Genomic DNA, 21,472 nt, shown 5'->3' with positions numbered 1-21,472 from the left:
ACTCAGTGTTTGGCAATGTTTAATTCTATTAATTGCATCTATGTATTGCCATTTATTGCAACTTTTGTTTCATGATCATAGTGTACACTAGAAACTTTAAATTATCTCAAAAGCTTTGAAGTATTGTAGTGAAACATTACTTTTATTCAAAAATTCATAATTATAGGCGTCACACCAATTTTAAAAAGTAAAGAATAGATTGAAAAAATAAAACCCTAAAGGGAATAAGGGAGAAGTGAAAAGAAACATTGATAATTAAACTCTGGGTTATTCAACTATTATTTCTTTTTTAATGGTAGTAGATTTAAAATCTGTTCTCTCCATGTATTGACATCAGTTCTTTAGATTAATTTTCATTCTTTGAGTAATAAACATTGTTCCTATATTTCATATTGTTATTTTTAAAGTTCTCTTAATATTTCTGGCACTTATCTTTAAATTGATGTACATGTTGCTAATGTCTCTCTCCATAATATTATCTAAACCTGCAGTGAATCACGTTTGAATCTTCTCTTTCAGTTCCCTCTCTAGACAAAGATTAGTGAAGGATTTTAGAATCCAACTTCAATGAGCTTCTTTTTAAAGGATAAAGCTGGAGGAAAAAAATCAGAAATTATTTTCTTTGCCACTTAAAAAAAACAAAACACCAGTGTGTTTAATATAAGCTACTTTTTTGGCTTCTTTTGTATCTAATTAAAAGAGAAATATTGCTGAAGAAATTGTGTCAATCACTAACAAATATCTGACACTGTGGTTATAATCCCCTCTGAAAAACTGACTTACTGACAATACATAGAACGTCAAAGAGTAGCCTTTAGTTAAGTAAAATGAATCAGTTAATCCCACACCAAATTAAATTTCATAAATCACTGGTGGTTCACTAAGGTATTTAAATAGTAGGTGGAATTCAGCGCTTAAAAGCTGAGTAAAGTTATCTGAGTAAATACAGGCTGATAAAAACTAACAAACTTCCTGAATCCCATTTCTCTCATTCATTAGATATACAGGAACTATAATTAGACATCAGACATGTAGCTCACATGCAAAACTTTTATAAGTAGACATACACTTAGTCTCTTAAACTGAAGCTAAAGCTTATTCTAAGAATGTTATTAGTGTAACCTTAATTGGAAGATTCAAAAGTAACCTGTAAATTCCATTCAGATTTTATAGGCATCACAGCAGAGGGCAGAAAATGCAGAGAGGTGTGATTACTCTCCAAATACTTCTTTATTTCTTTATCCTTTTTTTTAAATCCAGCATACATACATTTGAATATTTAAAAGGAAATGAAACCAGATTATTTGTATCTACATGATTTGGAAATGCCTTACCTGTAAAATCACGGGGACACAAACACTGAAACAAAGGTTGTTCTCTCAGCTGACTCACATCAATGCAAGTTGCTCCATCAGAACAATTATTTGGGTAAATTAAACATGCATTTTCAGCAAATTGGCAAAATTCTCCTGTCCATCCAGGTGCACAGAGGCACTAGACATAACAAACACACAAACAAAAAAAAAAAAACAAACACAGAAAACTCAAAATGAAAATGCAAAGCGGAAGTAACTCATCTACCACATCTGTTGAAAAACTGGGGGAGAAAAAGGATGCATGAGTTGGGGGAAATGGTGAGATAATTACTGGCTGTAAGGGTAAAAATACCATCAGGAACAGAAGAACATAGTGTCCGAAAAGGATTTTAGAGGGATAGACATGAGGGAGAAATTGGGTAGTGAATGACAACAAAGCTTGCAAGACAAATACTGTCACAGAGCAGTAATCAGAAAACATACTACAGGGTTTCTGTATACATGCACACTCTACCTGTTAAATAAAATAAACTAAAATTCTTATTCAGAGGAAAGGGGGAGGTCTGAAGCTTATATTACCTTCTCAAAAGAGTCCTGTGAAACTCATACAAGTGCTCTGAACAAATATAATTAATATAGCTTGCCTTGAATCCCATTCCAAGGGCAATAAAAGACTATAGTCAACAGTATGTGAGTATTTCAGAACACTGGAATGGTATACCAGATTCACACTATACAAACATTTTACATGAGTAAGTGTACTTGTGACCACCAAAGACAAATAGATGTGTTATAGTGACTCATACAAGTAAAAAGAAAGTTGCCAAAGAACAAGATTATCTTAAGGCAGAGAAAATAGGCAGAATATATTGCTGACTACAGAAAAAAATTACGGTAAAAAGCCCCAAGGCAAGTTGTACCAGGAGGAGACCATCATTTTTTGAAGGGCAGGAGAGTGCTTGGGGGGAGATAAAATAATGCAGACCATCAAATCTATAGAAGAAGGATGGAGACAGAAGACAAGCTCAATTCAGTAATGACTTCTCTCATCAAAGAGCTCTTGACATAGATTACTTTGACCTTTGTTGTTAAGTCCCAACAGGGACCACAGCTATCAGCACTAATTATTCGGCATCAACTCCACAGCATTGTGTGATCACAGAGAATTTAGAATGTAAATGTTACAGAGTAACAGTACATAGGGGTACTAAAAATGCCTAACAATCTTGAAATCTGCTAGCATTAAATATGCTGCTTGTGAATTAATTCATTCAAGTTTGTTCAAAGTTTAAAACAGGCCGTACCTCTCAGCCTTTAAACATTCCCTTTACAGTGATCTCTGATTCCCTATCTGACATATACACTTTGTAAAAATGAACAGTACTTGGGTGGTCAAGTGAAGGCTTTAAGGGAGCTGCACTGACGGGAATCCCTTACTGAGAATCTCTGCATTCAATGATTGAAAAAGAAGATAACTAAAGTGGATGGCCATCTCCAAAGGAGCATGATAGCCTACGGAATAAGTGTGACTTACCTTCCGAGGCCTGGAAGAATAGAATGTTCTCCAGCAGTATATTCCTTTGTATTTTCTGCATTTTTATTCCTGCATCACTGTGTTGTGACAATGCCCATACACATCCCTGACATTTTCTGACTGTCTTCCCCTTGATCTCCAGGAACACTTTCCACTGCTATATACAGTCCTTGTCCTTGATGTTATGTTTGATTAAATATGACACTGCTATGTGAAAGGTAATAGGAGGTAAAAACAAGATGGCATGTTTTATGCAACTGTATCTATGGCTTTGTATGTGTTTTTTAATGAGTTCATGAAGCTTATCCTAGGCAAACCTGTAGAAACATGATTTATCCTCTATGTCAATATATTTTGCATTCATTGGACTCCAGAATTATTTAGGATGAGAGAGGCCTTTGGAGGCTATAGAGTCCTATTCCTTGCTCAGAGCATGTCAAACTTCAAATGCAAGTTGGTTGCTCAGGAACTTTTCTACTTGTGGTTTGAATATCTCCAAGGATATTGGATATATGACAATTCCACGGCCTTTATGGGCAACTTGTTGCAGCACTTAAATACACTCACACTACAGTTATGAAAAATTTCTTCTTACTTCCTAGCCATAATTTCCCTTGTTGCAACTTCTGCCAGTTGCCTCTCATACCAGTACTTCTGAGAAAAAAATGGCTTCATCTTTTTTATGATCACCCAATAAGGAGCTGAAGAAAAAAGTTATGACCCAATTCAGCTCTCTGTTTTCAAGGCTTAAGACAGAACCTTCAGCCTTTCCTCATATGCTGCAAAGTTTTCACAATGTTGATGGCTATCTGTTAGATTTGTTACAATTTTGTCAGTCTTATTTTTTGTACATTGAAGTTCTACACCTCAGAGTACTCCACAGGGTAGCTTATCAAGTGCTGAGCAGAAGGGACTGATGACTTAACTTGACCTGCTCTCTGTGTTTTTACTAATACAAGCCAGTATTATATGAGGCTACCTACACTTTATCATGATTTGGTTACATTGGCCCACTCCCTCATCTTCCATGGATGTATCTTATCAAGCCCTTTGAACATTTATAAATACCTTCATTGCCTATGGTCCTGGTTTGGCATTTCTCTTCAACTAATGGTATTTCATTCCTCTAAATTTTGCCGCCTGGCATGGGACTTGGGAAATTTAAAAGCACATATTGTAAGTGAAAACCAGAGCAAAGACACTGAATGTCATCCACCTCAATCAGCAGTGGGCATACATTTCCCTTGATCTCATTTTTTCTGCCACTGTACCTATACAAATTTATAAAATAGTTTCTCATTTATGAGTATTTTTTCCTGAAGACCCATTTGGAAATTCTCCTTGACTAGAGCCAACCTTTTAGCTACTCAGTCACTAAACATCACTATTTATTGTACTTCCTTTCGTTACATGTCTTAAGTCCATTCTGCAAGAAAGAATTTCAAATAAGTTCACTGAAGTCTAACCCTATTTCTAGTGCATAAACGTTAACTTAAATATGTTCTCAGAGATGGAATTGTGACAGTAGCTGTGAAAACTACATTTTCTTTTCCTCTAGAAAAGTGACTTTTCTGCACCTGCAGTGAAAGGTATTGCTGTCAAGACAGCATTCAGAGCCTGAATGGCTATTTCCAGACTGTGCCTGAATAATTTTGAGGATAATTGAAGGACAAGTCTTAGGGATGCTTAAGCCAGCACTTTCCACAAACATTAAGCAATTTTTTAAGCTTAATTGAAATCACCTCCATGGTATACTGGTACCATAACCTTTCTTTTTTTCCTCCTCAGTTTTCAATTGCCTGGTAAAACAGCTTGCAAAATGATGTTCATGTGCTAGATTTCTTTGCCCCTTTTATAGTACATGGAGAAAATTCCAACTCAGCCCAAAATTTAGGCATTAAACTGGGTATGAGTGTTTTCAATTTTTGATTTAACTTACATTATTCTGTTATGTTGTTTATTCCTATGTTCAGATTTTCTTCTTTGCCCACCCCTCCCTGCTACCCCCCATTCCACAAATATAATCTGAGTTATGTGTACATCCTTTGAAGTGTTTCTATTTTCAAATTTTTCTATAGGTAGTTTTGACATTAGGAACTGGAGTGACTGGTTTGTGACAAAAAGGCTTCAAGAACTCCAAACATGCTGTTAGGCTAAATGCTTAAAAATAAATAGTATTTTTATTTTTCTGCATTGATGGAGCTCTAAAAATTGTTAAAATGAAGAAAAGAAAATCCTTAACTTAAAAAAAAAAATCTGCTTACATTTTTTGTGTGTAAAGTTCATTCCTAACTGAAATTCTAGAAGTCACTCACACTGGAAAAAATAACTGCAAGAAATATATAGAAATTTAGCTTGTAACCAACAAAAGTGTAGCTTAGTGGGGATTTATTTGGGGAGAATGTTTTACTCAATTCCTTATTTGAACTGATAGATTTTAAAACTTTACAATATTGATCGTTAACCTGCAATACATCAGGGCACATAAGTGACTTTAAACATTAAAACAGAAAATTAATTGGTTCTAACTTACTACATCTGTCAAATTTGCAGACGACACCAAGCTGAGCATTGCAGGTGACACACCTGAAGTATGGGACACATCCAGGGTCCTGAGCAAGCTTGAGATGTGGGTCCATGGGAACTCACAAGTTCAACAATGCCAAATGCAAGGTCCTGCACATTGGTTGGGGGCATCCCGGTACCAACTTGGGCTGAGGGGAAAGGGATTGACAACAGCTTAGTAGAGAGGGTTGGGATGGCTGTGGATGAAAAGCCGGACATGAGCTAGCAATGGGTGCTTGCAGCCCAGAAAGCCAACTGTAGCCTGGGCTGCATAAAAAGCAGCATGACCAGCATGTCAAGGGAGGTGATTCTGTTCCTCTACTAGGCTCTGATGAGATCCCACCTGGAGTGCTGCATGCAACTCTGGGATCCTCAAAAACCATTGACCTGTAGAAGTGGGTCACCAGGTGGGCCACAGAGGCCTGGAGCAGCTTTCCTAAGAAGACAGGCTGAGATAATTTGGGTTATGAGGAAAAAAGATTCTGGGGAGATCTTCCTGTAACCTTTCATTAAAGAGGACTATGGAGAGATGACTGGCTGTGAAATTAGAGGAAACTGAGAAGTTATATCCACATCCCAACAGAAGTTAGGTATGGAAATTATAGGATAAAACTCAATTGTTGCTCCCTGTGTGGTGTGCAGTTAGCATGCTCAAAGCCTCTTTCATGATAATCCCCAATTCACATGATCTGGGACTATAGGCACCTGCTAAGGGGATGGAATGGAGGGTGGAGCAGAGTGGAGACACCACAGTCAGGTGCTGCTGAAACCCTTGCAGGGAGGGGAACTCGGTAATGCTTTGCAGCTGAGAAACTGCACAGTAACTCAGTCAGGGGAGATATCCTGCTGCTGAGCAACCAACTCTGGCAAAATCACATTCCTCGGATGAGCTTGGTTCATTACAGCCTAATTGTAAGATTAATCCACACCTGCATCCCAAAGTTATCCCGCTCCAGCATATGACCCCGCCCCACAAGGTGTGTGCTCTCTATTTTTTTTACTCTATCTTTAAAAGTAAAGTGAGAGAATTTTACGCCAATCAGTAACAAAGGTATGTATGACTAGAATACAAGGTCCACCTAAACATAACAAGATAGTATAAAAGTAAGTAGGGAATGGGGGAAAAGTTAGGGAAGACTCTATCATAACTGCTGAAATCAGTTGATGGGCTTAACCTGTCTTCTTCCCCATTGTCACAGACATGTTTTATGAAAAATCCTTTCCTTAGGATTTTTCTCCTGAGAAGCTGAGAGTACTCAGGAACAAAATATAAACAATAATTATCTGCTGCTGTGGAATGCAACAGGTGAATCTTTGATTAGTCTCATGTGGTTGCTTCCAAGTAATGGCCAATCAAAGCCCAGCTGTCCAGACTGTCAGCCAGTCACAGGATTTTGCTATCATTCCATTCTTTCTCCTTTGCATGCAAGTCTTCTGATGAAATACTTTCTTCTATTCTTTAGTATAGCTTTAATATAATATATATCATAAAATAAGCCTTCTGAATAATAATTAGCCTTCTGAAACAGGGAGTCAGATCCTCATCTCTTCCCTCTTCCTGGGACCCCTGTGAACACCATCACACCTCATAGGGTCGCTTATTGGGTAAGAATTGTACTCTGTCCATGCTGAATGTTTTTACTGGGGATCTTACCTTTTCTGTGTATTGTTTGAACATGTTTTTGCAGTCCAATACTACCACTGACAATGCTTTAAACTTAACCTATCACAATTTTATATAAATGAGGAATGCTGTTCTGTGAACTCTTGATGTGAGTCTTTCACAGGCAGTTGCAGCAAAAGGCAACATATTCAGTGCAGTGGAAGACCCAGTGGGGATCACAAGGTGGGAAGATCTGCCAAAGGATCTCCCTCATGCTGTTACTGTGTGCCCCTGAATGAGTCAGTCAAGCCATTCTCTGACCTTGCAGGGCTGCTCAGGGAAGGATTCCCATAATGGGACACCAACAGACAGGCTGGACACAAGAGTCTTGGCTTTCCTGAGGTGCTGACAGACAAATTAAACACTGAGGGCTAAGTAATGTCTCCACATTAAGGGTCGAGGAAATCTCCCCTTTTCACACAACAGGGGCTTATAAGAAGGATGGGGACAAACTTTTTAGCAGGTTATATAGAAATAGAAGGGATAATGTTTGTAAAGTAAAAGAGGGTAGATTCAGTTTAAATCAGAGGAATGAGCTGGAACAAGTCAGCCTGAGATGTGGTAGATGCCCTGTCTCTGGAAATATTGAAGGTCAGGTTGAATGGGACTCTGAAAAATCTGATGTAGTGAAAGATGTCCATGTTTATTGTTGGAGATTTGGACTAATTGACCTTTGAAGGTCAGTTCAAACTCAAACGATTCTACGATACTGTGATTACTGATATGATATGCTCCTTCATATGAAACCCTGATTCTAGGTGGAGATTCTAGGAGTCTCCACAGAAATATGTCATAACTTGAATTAAATAATGTTACTAAAAATATCTTCTTTCATTTCTCAAGTGAATATATGGGTAAAACAGAAACTAGAATTCTATCCATGTACATCTCATAGGGAAGGTGGGAAGATGAAGTTATCTATCTTTTGTGTAGTTTGAGCAAGTGCCATCTCTTTTTACATATGATTTCATTAAAAAATGAAATTTTATTAGTATATAATTATAACTTAAAAAGGCAAATTAAGAATGTGCATTTTTGAGTTTTTGGTAGTAGAGGACAAAAGAGCAAATACTGAAGAATGAAAAATAAACATTAAGAATCTCAAACTAGAAACTTACTGTACAATGCTAGAAAAAAATGCCAAAGGCACCACAAAGTTTATACAGCACATGGAGAACATGTATCTGATCTTACTTGCATTGATAAACAGGCAAAAAATGATTATAAATTATGTGCTTCAGAAATGTATAGTGCTGAGTCGGCTGACTGAAATTTTATGGACTCTTTCTACAGACATTTTCCTTATCTCAAGGGGCCAGCTCCTTATTAGATAGGGAAGTCAGTGAAGAAGAAATTTGGGGAATTTCTGTGCCTTTGGAAAATGGTTTGAACTTCAGCACAGGCTTGATTTTAACTTCTCAGAGGTTGCATTTAAAAATAAACCAGAAAATTTCTGTTGGTTATATCTAGTGTATTTTGCTGTCCATTTATATTTAATTATATGCTCTTCTACTATATAAATTCAGATCCACTGTACAAAGATATATGAAATGATTAGATGATCACAGTTTTAACTAAATATTTTCCATTTAAATTTTCTCTTTAAAAGAAGGACATTTCATTTATTATATGAAGATTTCTACTGTTTATTAATTTCTATACAGCTCAGAGATAATTAGCAGCACATATGAAATGTACCTGGGGTGCTTTGATGGTGTTTATTTCAATAGAATAAGAAAAGCAGGAAAATTAATTTTGATAAAGTCCAAATTAAACACTAAAGAAGGAAAAAACTGTTTAGAACATTTTAAAATTTATGTGAACTCTTCTGTAGAATTACTGCTACTGTGTGAAAGAAAATTGACTAATTAACTTGTGTAAAACTAGCCCCTAATGGAAGTATCTGACTTTGAACTACTGCTGTTTAGAACACTCAGCTGGAAGGACAAACACAGGAGAGACATCAATAGAATTAATGATGGTGGCAAAGTGGATTCACAGAGATGAAACTATAATGTTCTCATATGGTCCATGAGGAGAAACAGTAGGAGAGACTGTAGATTTTTCTTAAAAGGAAGATGACAATAACCTATTTGATATGTTGAACATAAGTATAAAAATCCCATCTGAGACTTCACAGTGACAATTTTCGTTGCTTCTAGCAGTGGTTGCAGATCTCTTATAAATATTCATAATAATTGTATCACACTAACCAACTGTTTTAATATATAAAATGCCAAATACATTAAATGTTTGTTTCTTTATGGCTTTTTTTATACTCAAAAAACAAACGGTGATAGATGCAATGCAGAGGGCTTTAAAAAGCCCTAGTGCATTTTTCTTAAAGAACTGAATTTTTTTAAACAACATAATGTTTTCTCTCATCTTTACTGCCTTTTAGTTCTGGATATGTGATCTAGAAATTATTTCTCCTCTCATGCAATAAATACAAATAGCTTCTCTAAGAATAAGCCAGAGGCCTGTCACCACTTATGCACAGTCAAGGCAGCCATGATACACAGGATAGCACAATTCCAGAGGGCTTTAAGCATTTACCACACATACAGAGTAACACCATACCACACCAGAAGACCTCAGGCATCCACCCATCCAGAGCAACACCATATCACATCAGATAGCTTCAGGCATATGCCCTTGTTCTTTAGCCCAAACTTTTACACCCCTCATGTTGCTGCATTGCACCTGAGTGCCCTCTGTTCCTTTGGTGCTGGTCAGTGCCCCTGGGCACTCCCTGGCTCACTGCTGTCAGTGCTGCCCACAGCTGTGCCCACTGGGGGTGAGGCTCAGCCACAGCCCCACTCCCAATCACCACTAACCTGTGCCTACAGAGGCTTTAGGGCTGTGAGATCTAGGCAGTATGACATAGCCGCATTTTGCTGATTATTGACAATTCTGCATAGATGTGCTTTGTTTCTGTGCTATAAATTCAGTTGGACTTCTAGGGATGATGCATTATCAAAAAGCATTAGGGCTGAGATTGGCTTCTCAGGGAAGAGCTTACCAAGAAGACCTGAGCAGCAGACTTTCCACAAAGGTTTTTCAGGTAAGTCTGTGGGGCTTGGCACTGCTCTTCTGCAAAGAAGCAATTTGATCCCCAGCCTGACAGCTGGCTGATGGGCCTGATTCTGCACACACAAAGAAAAGCCTCATCTGGAAGGGATGAAACCCGGACCCCTGTCTGCCTGATTGCAATTTCTGTACAAGTTCTGCTGAATGAGAGCCACACATCTGCTTGACATGGGGAAAAAAATCACAGGAGAAAGAGATGTTCCCTTCTCTATACTCCTTTCCACATTGCCTCAGAAGGAACATGTTAGCTTCAGCAAAGACTGCTTTCTGTGTTAGAATACAGTCTCCTGCTTTGCTACAGAACATGACAGTCCTTGGGCAGAACATATTTGCTGGGGTTTTTATCTTCAACTACAACAGTGTGACCTATGGTGTTACTGACTATTAATGTATATTCATAATTTTACTTTGTCACCCATATATCCTCTTGGTGCACAGTTTGTTGTTGAAATATCTCAAATTCACCATAAAGCTTCAAATATAAAAGCTATGGCTCCATTATATGGATGTGAGAAAAAAATCAAAAGAGTATAACATGAACATCCACAGAACCATCTGCAGGGTAAGATTTTAGATACCAATCTTTTCTATTATATTAATTTTTGTATCCTCTTATGGTGAATCATACTATTAGATAAATATTATTAAATGTACATCCATATAAGAAAGCAAAATTCTGGTGACTGGGGAAAAATTTTCTGAAGGGAATTGACAGGAATGCATCTGTTATCATTAATCAGGGTTCTCCAGGTAAATTACTTGTAGAAGTTAAAACCATTACTCCTTTTTGCTTAGCTTCACTCTCTTAAAAGCACAAGCTGCTTCCACTGCACTGTAGGAACACTATTTAGAAATCAACAGCATTTCCTGTTGTTCTTTCTGAAGGTACTAGGGCACCCACTGGCAATTTTTCCAACACAAAATTCCACATACAAGTGTCAGTACAGCTTCTCAGAGAAATTTCAAACATTTTCTTCGAACGGCCAATGGTGAAACCCAGAATGATAACACTGATTGTTTTCTCTTTCTTTAAAGCTGTGTGCGTTTGTTTGCCAGCACAGCTCTGCTGTTCAGGCAATATGTATAATTTGTTTAGACCTCGTCTTAAGTGTAGTGCTGGCAAATGGAAACAGACCTTACAATGACATTGCTTCCTCTTCATCTTTCAGCTTCAGTTTTTGTGTCTACATAACTCAATTTCTTTGCTGGCTGTAAGCACACAGCCTTACAAGAATCAGTGGTTTGCCAGGATGATGGGAGAAAGGCATATTGACAAAATAGACTTGGATACACTATGCAGACCATATAAGTTGAAAGATACTTGCTAGTAGCATAGTAAGGAGCTGTTAGGCAAAAAAAATAAAAAAGTAATGAATGAGCATTTTTGCACTCTACAAGAAGTGGAAAGCATTTTTAATTTGCCAGCCCTTACACAGGAAGTGTATGGCAGATCACAAATGGGAAAGTGTGTAGCAACCCATGTAGAGCTGCATTTTCTTGAGCATCAAATGCACTTCTGTAGGTAATCATCACTGACCTGTAGATTCTGTCATTTTTATGCGATTCAATGGTTTCTCCCTGGAAAGTAAAGACAGCTAGTATGCCAAAGACTTGACAATTTTCATATTTCAATTTTTCCACTACCATGTTTTCAAAACTGTGCTCCTTTCCAGGCTTGTAAACTCAAGTAAACTAGAATTCCTCATCCTCAGAATTTGCACTGGATTAATTTAACATATCTTTTCAGTATGTTTACTTTGGTTGTTTTTGAGCTTTTTTTTCAGTTTAACACTAATGATTCAGGAGGAAACAGGGGATCTTAAGGAGAGATAATACTTGTTGCCATGGTCTAAACAACTTGCTATGGATAAATAGATAGCGAGGTACTCAGTCCACACTTGGGACCTAGAGGAAAGCTTTACATCCACAGGTGATTTCTTGTTTGTGTACTCTCTTTATCAGCTTTCACTGCCCAGTTGTGTGCCAGAGGCTCTGTTGGAGCCATTCTAAATCACTGGGTGAACCCTACTCAAGCCATTCCATACCCTGAGGTGGTTAGCATCTGGCAGCAGTATGATTAGCATGAAACAACAGCTCTTTTTTCCCTACCACTTGCCTTTTGGGCATTGCTCATATTTTCCCTGTCTTCAGGTAAAGATAAGGAAAACAGATACCTACAGCCATAAATTGTTAAAGACAATCAGATTAAAAGCAATGAGAAAATACTATCAGCTTCAAAACAAGAACACTGACTTCTCGCTTATGAAATCCATTTAAGAAAAAGAGAAGCTGTGATGAGAACAGAAAAATCTATTGAAAAGTGTATCTGTGGGCAGATGTTTAAAAATATTTTTAGGAAGCAGGTTATGGTATTGTCAAAATAATGTAGTTAAGTAATTTTATTGAATAAAAATCTGCTGAACTCTGAAATTGGTTCACACATCAGTAATTGTATGATTTATGCTCAAACTGTTTTAATTTATTCCTTTTCTTAAAACACTACCCTCTGTCTTCTAAGTAGGTGGAGTTATTTATTATAAAATTGACAAACCATACATTAATTAAAAAATTTCCTATGGTATGGACATAACAAAATGCTATAATATATTTTCTTTAAAACTTTTACAATTACTATATTTATTCTTAGAAGCAGCTGCAAATCAGGAGAAATTCAATAGCAGACTTCTTGCAATAATTGCTAAATCAATAGTATGTAGTAGAATTTTTTAATATCAGTACTTTTTGAGAGAAGAAGATCTGTTCATGTTCAAGAATTGTGTTTGTCACCTGTTAAAATTATATGTCCAAATTATACCCATATTTCTCAAACTGAGTCAAAGCTGCAGTGTTGTCTTTTTGTGCTTTGGAAGCCAACAAGGTGAATATCATATCTTTGATCTTCTTCAGAGCTCAAATGAAATGGGGGATTTATGTTTTCACTATTCATGGCAACTTTGGAAAATACAATCCTTTTCCTAACCTTTTAATATCAGTGAAATGTGTGTGCTGCATTGACTACTAGAAGCAATCCACAATGAGGCCTTCAGCCTCCTGTGGGAATTACGGGGTTTAGATCCCACAATAGTAGATCCTCATGAAATTTAATGTCTGGTGAAGTTATTCACAAGGACAGGACGGATGTGACCTGGCACTGATCTGATGGGAAACTGCAGAAACACAGCATTGGACCATATTACCTAAAAAGCTTTTGAAAATGCTCCTGCTATAATCAATAGTACATAGAAGAAGCAGCTGCTCAGAACCATGCACAATAATTTTATCCATTTTTTGCTATTTTTTTCTTCAAAATTTTTTGCTAGGAACAGCTGAATATTTTAAATACAATTGTTCCTTTCTTTTTCCTCTGAGAAAAACTGATAGACCACCAACTGTTTTAAGATTGCAAATCTGTACTTTTGAGAATATAATTTTAAAATATTTCTTTATTTTATTTCATAAACTTCATTTTTAATAGAAGTTTCCTCCTTTATGAACTTTTAAAACAGTTTAGATGATATAGCTGCCTATTATGATCTTTCACTGAGAGTCAAAGTATGGCCACTGAAAAATGCTTATATATATACAGATGCTTATTTTTGACTACAGGGATTGTCTTTCTGTCTTCATCAACTGTGTGGTGTCACATTTTAAAATTCACTTTGAGCTAAAAGTTGCCTTCTTTGTCACTGACTATCAGGAACACTCAGTACTGGATAATTCATATTCTTTTTTTCTATGCATACAGCATTGAATTTGCCTCTCATAGAACACGGGATTTCCTAAAGTAGTGCAGTCCACCTGGAAATACTTATCATATTTGTGTATTATTAACTACTCTACCATTTTCTGTGGTTATCTGCATACACAGGAGAAAGAGACCCCAGAAACTACAGGCCTGCCAGACTATCTTCAGTGCTTGTAAAACCATGGAAAATATTATTCTGAGAAGTATCCAAAAGCCCCTGGAGTGTCTCAGTCATAGGCAACAGCCAGCACCAGCTTCCTGCCTGTCAAACCTTATTTCCTTCTGTCAAAGGAAATCCACTTGGTTTATCTGGGAAACTGAGTGAATGCAATCTTTTCAGCAATGCTTTCAATACTGCCTCTCACAGGACCCTCCTGGACCCAGTACTAATAACCAGGTTGCAAGATGGGTGGGCAACTGGCTCACAGTCAGGCACAAAGGGTTATAATGAATGGCGTGACACCAGTCTGGTGACCTGTCACTAGTGGGGTTCCACAGGGCTCCATCCCCGGTCCTGTGCTCTTCAGCATCTTTATAAATGACTTGGAAAAAGAGCATGAAGGAATACAATATAAGTTTGTTGGTGACACTAAACTGGGAGGAGCTTTAAACTCCCTCAAGGACAGAGGCCTTACAGAGGGACCTTGACAATTGAGAGGGCCAGGAAGTCACCCACCAGAGTTTAGCAAGGACAAGGGCCAGATTCTGCAGCTTGCTTAACATTTTCAGGGGCAATTTAGAGAGTTAAAACAAATTGATCTAATATTTTTTTTCCCAAACTCTCAGTTGAAATGAATGTCATCACACTACAGTTTCATCATCAAAGTTTTAAACTTGTATTCATTTTAAACCTGTTCAAGTGTAGATAAGTAATTTGATTCTGGTTAAAATAGTGGCAACAGATGCTCTTAATTCAAGCAATGTATTTTTAAAGGCTGCAGCACAGCTGTGAGTATCATCTTTGTGGGAAATGACACTGGACCACAATTAGTTATACATTCTTTTTACTATAAAAGTACCCTTCAGTTATCTTACTTGATATAGTACTAAACATGATCTCAGTAAAGAAGTAATAAAAAAATCCATATTACCCAAGAGAATTGCCCTTGTGTTATCGATTAAAGTAAATAAAACCTATAATATTGTGTCCCTCTTGTCTCTTAAAGTAATGAATGCATTTCAAGTTTGCTTGTCTGAAGGTTTTATACTTTGGAACACTGAATTAGTTTAACATGTATTAAATTACTTACAGTGAATCCTCCAATTACATTAAGACACAATCCTTCATTCAGACAGTTGACGCTGAGCAGCCTGCAGTAGTCAATTACTTCCTCACAGTTCTTCCCAGTGAATCCTGGCATGCAGCTGCAAATACACCAGTGTATTTTAGAAAACTTGCATTTTAAAAGTTAATTGTATTTAATTATGTTCCATAATTCTATTAAATTATGTTCTTGCAGTAACAAAACAAATCTCTTATGTTATTTAAAATAAACAGAATATGTTTTCAAGAAATTAAAAATTCCTTGGATGATTCTGAATAATTTTGCTTTTTCATAAATAATTTCTTTAATTGATTAAAATATTTTCAAACAAACATTTCATATAATCTTCCAGGGAAAAAAATCTATAATGAGGTAATATTTAATAAACAGCTGTTGACAAGGTAACAAGATTTTGGAAAACTATTAGAGAAAATAGGTCAATTTAAGTATCAGGGAGATGTTTTAATATTAAAAAAAATATGATAAGTGGAGTATAAACACCAGTCACTTCTAATGGATAAAGAATAGTATAAATAGTAAATAATGACATGCTTAATTATGTAAATAACAATCTAGAGACAACAACGCAAAGTTGTTTACATGTTTGCTTAATTGTAGTTCAGTGTTTTCTTTAAAGAAGAAAAAAATAGCATTTATTTTTTGTGACTGTTAGTTCCATGTGATGCCAGTGGAGTGATGGATAACTCATGTATGTAAAAGGAACTGCAGAAATTTCTTCTCCTTCATGTCAACTATTACTATTCGTAGGAGAAAATCCTTTCCTGATGTAGCCCTCCCATGTTAAAAAAAATCTCTAATACACAAATAAAAGAGAGGAGATTCAAATGGATAGTAAAGAAGTCTTATTTAAAATCAATAATGGAACAATGTAGAAAAATATTTGAATACTTATATCTTGATAGATAATCCTTGTAAACACTCTCACTATCTTCTTACAGACCCAGCATGCTCCCCTGTCTAAAGGCCATTTCTGATATCATGGAAAGAAAAGACTTAAGAAGAAAAAGGAAATGGCCAGTTAGCTGAAAATTTGTGTTTGTGAAAGAATCCAAAAGTAATAGATGGGAATTTCTTTAGCTCTTTCTAAGAAGCAGGTTTTTTTCAAATTGTTCAGTCCAGAAGCTGGAAATTATGAAGATTATACAGAATTGCTTCTGGTTTTCCTATGTTCTTGCTCCTAATAAATATGACATCCAGATGTGTTGCTTATGTTTTCTCATAGATAAAACCTATTCAATCCCTGGTTTCAAAATTCATGCAGCTTCTTGCAGTTACACAGTACACTAAAGTTAGGGATATATTTTCCACAGCAACTTCTTGGGCAGCAATATTCAATAGAAAGCAGCTGGGTTAACCAGACTTCCTAAATCAGTTCAAGATGTCTATCTGTGGGTATGGCTCTGAGTCTGAGGAATGCACAGACACACTTAGCATGTCCAGAGGCTTAAGTAATCTATTAACCTTAGTGAAGCTTTAAACTGGTTGGATTTAATCAGAAATCCCTGGAAACAAACCACAATTCATGCACAGGACCATATGGACAGAGGTAAATGAACATGGAAAAACCTTCTGTAAATGGATATATGCTTTGAGGCTGGTATAGACACAACCACATAAGAACACTCTCAGAAAGTTGCAATGAACCACATAATCCTCACCTTCCTCTTAAAAAAGATGCTACATGTGATCATATTTCTGCCATTTCAAGTACTCCACGTCAAAATTCTTGCAAAATCTATTCTTAAAAAAGTTCTAGTTCATGTATTATAGTTAAAAGTTTTTCATTATTAAAGTTTACATATGAAAGGGATGTAAATAATAATAAAAATATCTTTTATATTTTTATAATTTTTAAATCTAAAACCAAGTCAAAGCAACTCAATTACAATGTTTGTTTTACTGATTTTTTTTACTCATGACCAGAAGTAAAAGAGTTCCTAGATTTTTTGCTTCAATCTATGATTATTTCATTAACTAGATAATCTAGAAAGACAATTTTAGAAGTGGCTTCTTCTAATTTTTATATTTGCTCATTTTTTCTGGTTTTGGGGTTTTTTTGGTTGTTTTGCAATAAACATACTAATGTAAGGAAAGGGAAATGTAAGCTAACAGGAAAAAAAGTTGACAATAAAGTTCCACAGACAGCACCAACAGAACATATTTTCTCAGAACACTCTTTCACATTTTTTGTGACTTTTTATTATCATAAAGTACATGGATAATAGAAGAAGATAGAAAGCAAACAATCATAGTTTATTTTGATGCATTTGCTCATTCACTGCCTATTTTAATTCATCTTAAATTTTGACATTTAGGAAAAAATGTGACTGTTAGATTCTTAGCACAAAGTTGTGTGTGATATCAAGACTGAAAGGATGGAATTAGAATACAAAATAGTCATACATCATAACTGAAGTGGGGAAAATTAAATTGTTCCTGTTTTGTTATATGTTTAGAATGGAAAACAACTGCTTTTCCAAATAAGGAAGGAGAAGTTGAGAAGAAGCTGGAATTGTGTAGGATATAAGAACATAGTTTGGGCATAAGGAGAACAACATAGCATAGGTGGAAGCAAAATAGAACGTAATGAAGTAAAATGTTCAATTCAGCTATTATTTTAACTTGTATGTGCATCTGACCTAAACACCATTACATTTATTTATGATGTTAAAATGCTATAGAAGTGGATCATGTTGCAGTATGACATGTAATATTACACCAAATGTAGTATGAAACACATGCAGTTTATTGTGGAGTGACTAGACAGAGATATAACATGCAGTATTTGACAATGATTACCAAGAATGAATCAAATCTTCTCTTAAAATGTTGATGAGCAGCTACAAATCCCTCAAATTAAAGCAGTGTAATTAATGCTAGATTTCCTTTGGGTGAAAAGAATTAGAACATGAATCACAGGCAGAAAGTGTCCAAGCCTGTGAGTTTAGAAAACTGAAACTGTCCAACCACTGTTTACTCTGTTAGTCAAGTAGCTAATGCAGACTATGATTTTAAAAAGAAAATTTTGAATTCTTAAAACAGTGAAGCCTGCTGACTGCTGGACTTCTCTATCTGTCAACACCTCCTTTGCATTTCAGCACTCTGGCAAGATTGTAGCTCTCACAAACAAAAGTACTGAATGTGGTCTCCTTGTATAAAATATGCAATTCATACTACTTAAAAATGCTTTCTCTCACCTAAATGCCTCCTTTTAAGTAGAGAGGCATAAATGCTTCTATTAACTATTTCAGGCTAAGTGCTGGAAAACTAATTTTAATTTCACCAAAAAAAAAGAGAACAATATTTTTTATTTATTAAAAATAATCATAAAAATTATTGTAATCAATAATTGAAGTCTTTGGGGACTGAATAGCAAAACTAAGGCAGAACACTGGAGATTTTCAACAAGCAATTGGACAGGGTACTAGGTAATCTCATCTAAATTCCCTTTCTCATGAAAGTTTGGACCAGAAGATACTTGTGGTATCTTGGCTGTTCTATGAGCCTCTGACAGCATTGTATATTTATTGTGTTCTAATACTCTGTTATTTTATTGTAGCCCTCTACCTTTGGACAAAGAAAACTGCAAACTTGTGTAAGATGTGTCAAGTCATCTGTTCTGGATATTTCTCTGTGGAAGATAGGAGTCACTTTCTGGAGCTCTCATCCTTCATCAAGAATGTCTGGTGGGCAAATTGATTGCCAGGGTTGATTATGTGGATTGAACACTATTACAGTGTTGTTTTCTAGGTTGTCAGTTCCCCTTTTAGAACATTCTTAGTGTTAATGAGCTTATAACCCACCCCAATCTAAAGTGGGTTCTTAATTGCCCATTTTTACATTCTGTGATATTGATCTAAATAATGATTTCCATGCTTATTCTCACATAATATTATCAAAGGAAGCATAGTTCAACCACAACATTTTCCCATAGATGTTTTTATTAAACAATTCCTATGGTACAATGATGTTCTTGGTACAGACCATTTCTACAAATACTTTGTGGAATTATAAAATATTCAATATGAATAATAGGGCCACGATAATATTTTATGACTTCTTTTTTGGTTTGATTTCTGTTAATAAAGGTATTATAGATCTGGATATTAATTTTTTATGTTATGTGTATTTTTAAATGTAAACTTCAACACATTTCATACTAATATACACATATTGTAAGAAAACTAGCCATATAATAATAATAATAATAATAATAATAATAATAATAATAATAATAATTATTATTATTATTATTATTATTATTATTATTATTATTATTATTATTATTATTATTATTATTATTATTATTATTATTATTATTATTATTATAACAATAAGCTTATGTCCCAGTTTAAAGAATTGGAAAATTAATGATCACTGTTGTTCAGTGCTTTACATATCTATATGGGAAGATCTAACTGTATATGAGCTTGCATATGTGTGTTTGTATGTATATCTGTATTTAGGAGTGAATAAGAATGAAATTGTTTGGATTTAGTTTTTTGGGAAAAGTGTAAACAGTTCTACTTATATTTTTATTTTAAGTCCTCTAAATTGAAACTCTGCTGATGCACTGTAACTCTGTGTTCTATACTTTTATATTTTTTTGAAGTTTCTAAGTTCATTCATAATATGTTGTCAGGTTTTTTGTATCACAGCTTTCAATTTTCTGCTTTTATGAATATCCTGAAATTTGAAAAATGTTTACTTCAGTAATGCTTATCAGAATTTACTCAGGCAGCAAGAGAAAAGCCAAACAAAGGGGAACAGGATAAACTGTACTCCTTACTGACATAGAAAAAGTTATAAAAATCTATTTTAAAATGAATTAAATTATACATTGGGTCACTTCTGGTATTTTCAAATGGATAATTTTTAGTGTGATCTTTCTGAATTTAACAGTTTTTCATATGCTGCTTGAAGGATCAATTTAAAGTCTACTAATGCATGTCTGTGAACTATAAATTAAATACGTTCCCTTATCTTTTCAGAAACGGCATAAACTTCATGTACCCTGAAAGGGAGTGGCACATGTAGTACAACTGCCTCAATTGTCATCAGTGTTTTAAAATTTATATATTTTTAATAGTATTAACAATGAAAAAAATTATAGCCCTTAAATGTTTTAAATCTTTTTGTATCACTCCCAGAGTTTACAAGAAGCCTAACAGAATAAAGCACAAAAGATAACTATATATATTTTCAAAACGTAAGTGTCCTCTATATGAATGATGATGTCTTTTTTTTTCTGCAATCTGTGTGATATCACCAAGTGAACCCACAAAGTACCAAAATAAATTAATTTCCAATCTTACCGGCAGTTATAGTTTTGCTGTTGAGCTATGCAAGTCGCATTATTTAGGCAGGGCAATAATTCACATGGATTCAGTATTCTCTCACAGAACTTGCCAGTAAATATTGGCATACAGATACATGCCACATCCTGTAGAAGAAAGGGAAATTAGAAATAATTATTTGTTGTACCAAAGGCAGTACAAAATTTAGTGTTTATGGCATTTAAATGCATTACTAGAGAGACCTAAGACAACTAAGACAACTTTTCATTGTACAAAGCAGTCTACAAAGACACAAGAGTTCTAGTCTCAGATAGGTTACAAAATTAATTTAGGACAACAAGAACAGGGCTTCCAGCACAGATTATACCATACTTGAGTTTGCTAGATGGAAATATGCCAGCTCTAAAATTAGTTTCTCATAACTGAATCAAGAAGGAGTTTTATAATTAATTTGGGGTTTTTCCCTCATTTCTGATCTTTTTTTAATGTAATGTTTGCATTGATTAAACACTAACAGTACACAAAGTACATCGATAACCAAACCATCACTAACTAGAGGAGGAAAGAAAATTATGGGTATCCATTTTCTCCTTCCATATAAAGCACAGTCTGTGCTTTGCTTTAACAGTTAAAGACATATGTCAGTTACTGCAATCTCTAATTTGAACAGCAAGAAAGGTAAGTTGTTTTACAAAACAAAATATTTCTCAGGGCTGACAGCCCCACCCATATTTTCCTATGCTCTTCTTAGGCCTTTTGAAGTCTGAAAGTAAAGGGGTTTGTTCCCCTAATGAAATTGGAAGTGCTTAGGTGCCTCTTTAGAACTGGTCTTAAAGGTATAATCAGGAAACTTCAACTCCCACTGAGACATTTCCATACATGTGAAACAAACTACTACAACTGATTTCCTATTGCACAAAATAGTTTATGCTAGTATATCTAGTAGACAAAATATTTAGACAGGCTGCATAACTTA

The 21,472-nt window shown here is 35.3% G+C and overlaps 1 protein-coding gene across 1 annotated transcript in view; it reads right to left on the bottom strand.

Moving 5' to 3' along the window:
- EYS (eyes shut homolog) overlaps positions 1 to 21,472 on the bottom strand; it is a 703,265-nt gene that overhangs the window by 636,162 nt on the left and 45,631 nt on the right. The window contains exons 4-6 of the mRNA XM_059467250.1: positions 20,515 to 20,642; positions 15,164 to 15,278; positions 1,335 to 1,494 (exon numbers count right to left, since the gene is read on the bottom strand). Coding sequence (XP_059323233.1) covers positions 1,335 to 1,494; positions 15,164 to 15,278; positions 20,515 to 20,642 — 403 coding nt within the window. The remainder of the gene's footprint in view (positions 1 to 1,334; positions 1,495 to 15,163; positions 15,279 to 20,514; positions 20,643 to 21,472) is intronic.

The sequence above is a fragment of the Ammospiza nelsoni genome, chromosome 3, assembly GCF_027579445.1.
Source record: "Ammospiza nelsoni isolate bAmmNel1 chromosome 3, bAmmNel1.pri, whole genome shotgun sequence".
In the NCBI taxonomy this organism is placed as follows: domain Eukaryota; kingdom Metazoa; phylum Chordata; class Aves; order Passeriformes; family Passerellidae; genus Ammospiza; species Ammospiza nelsoni.
The sequence above is the reverse complement of the archived record's forward strand: the minus strand, read 5'-3'. Positions and strand labels throughout refer to the sequence as shown.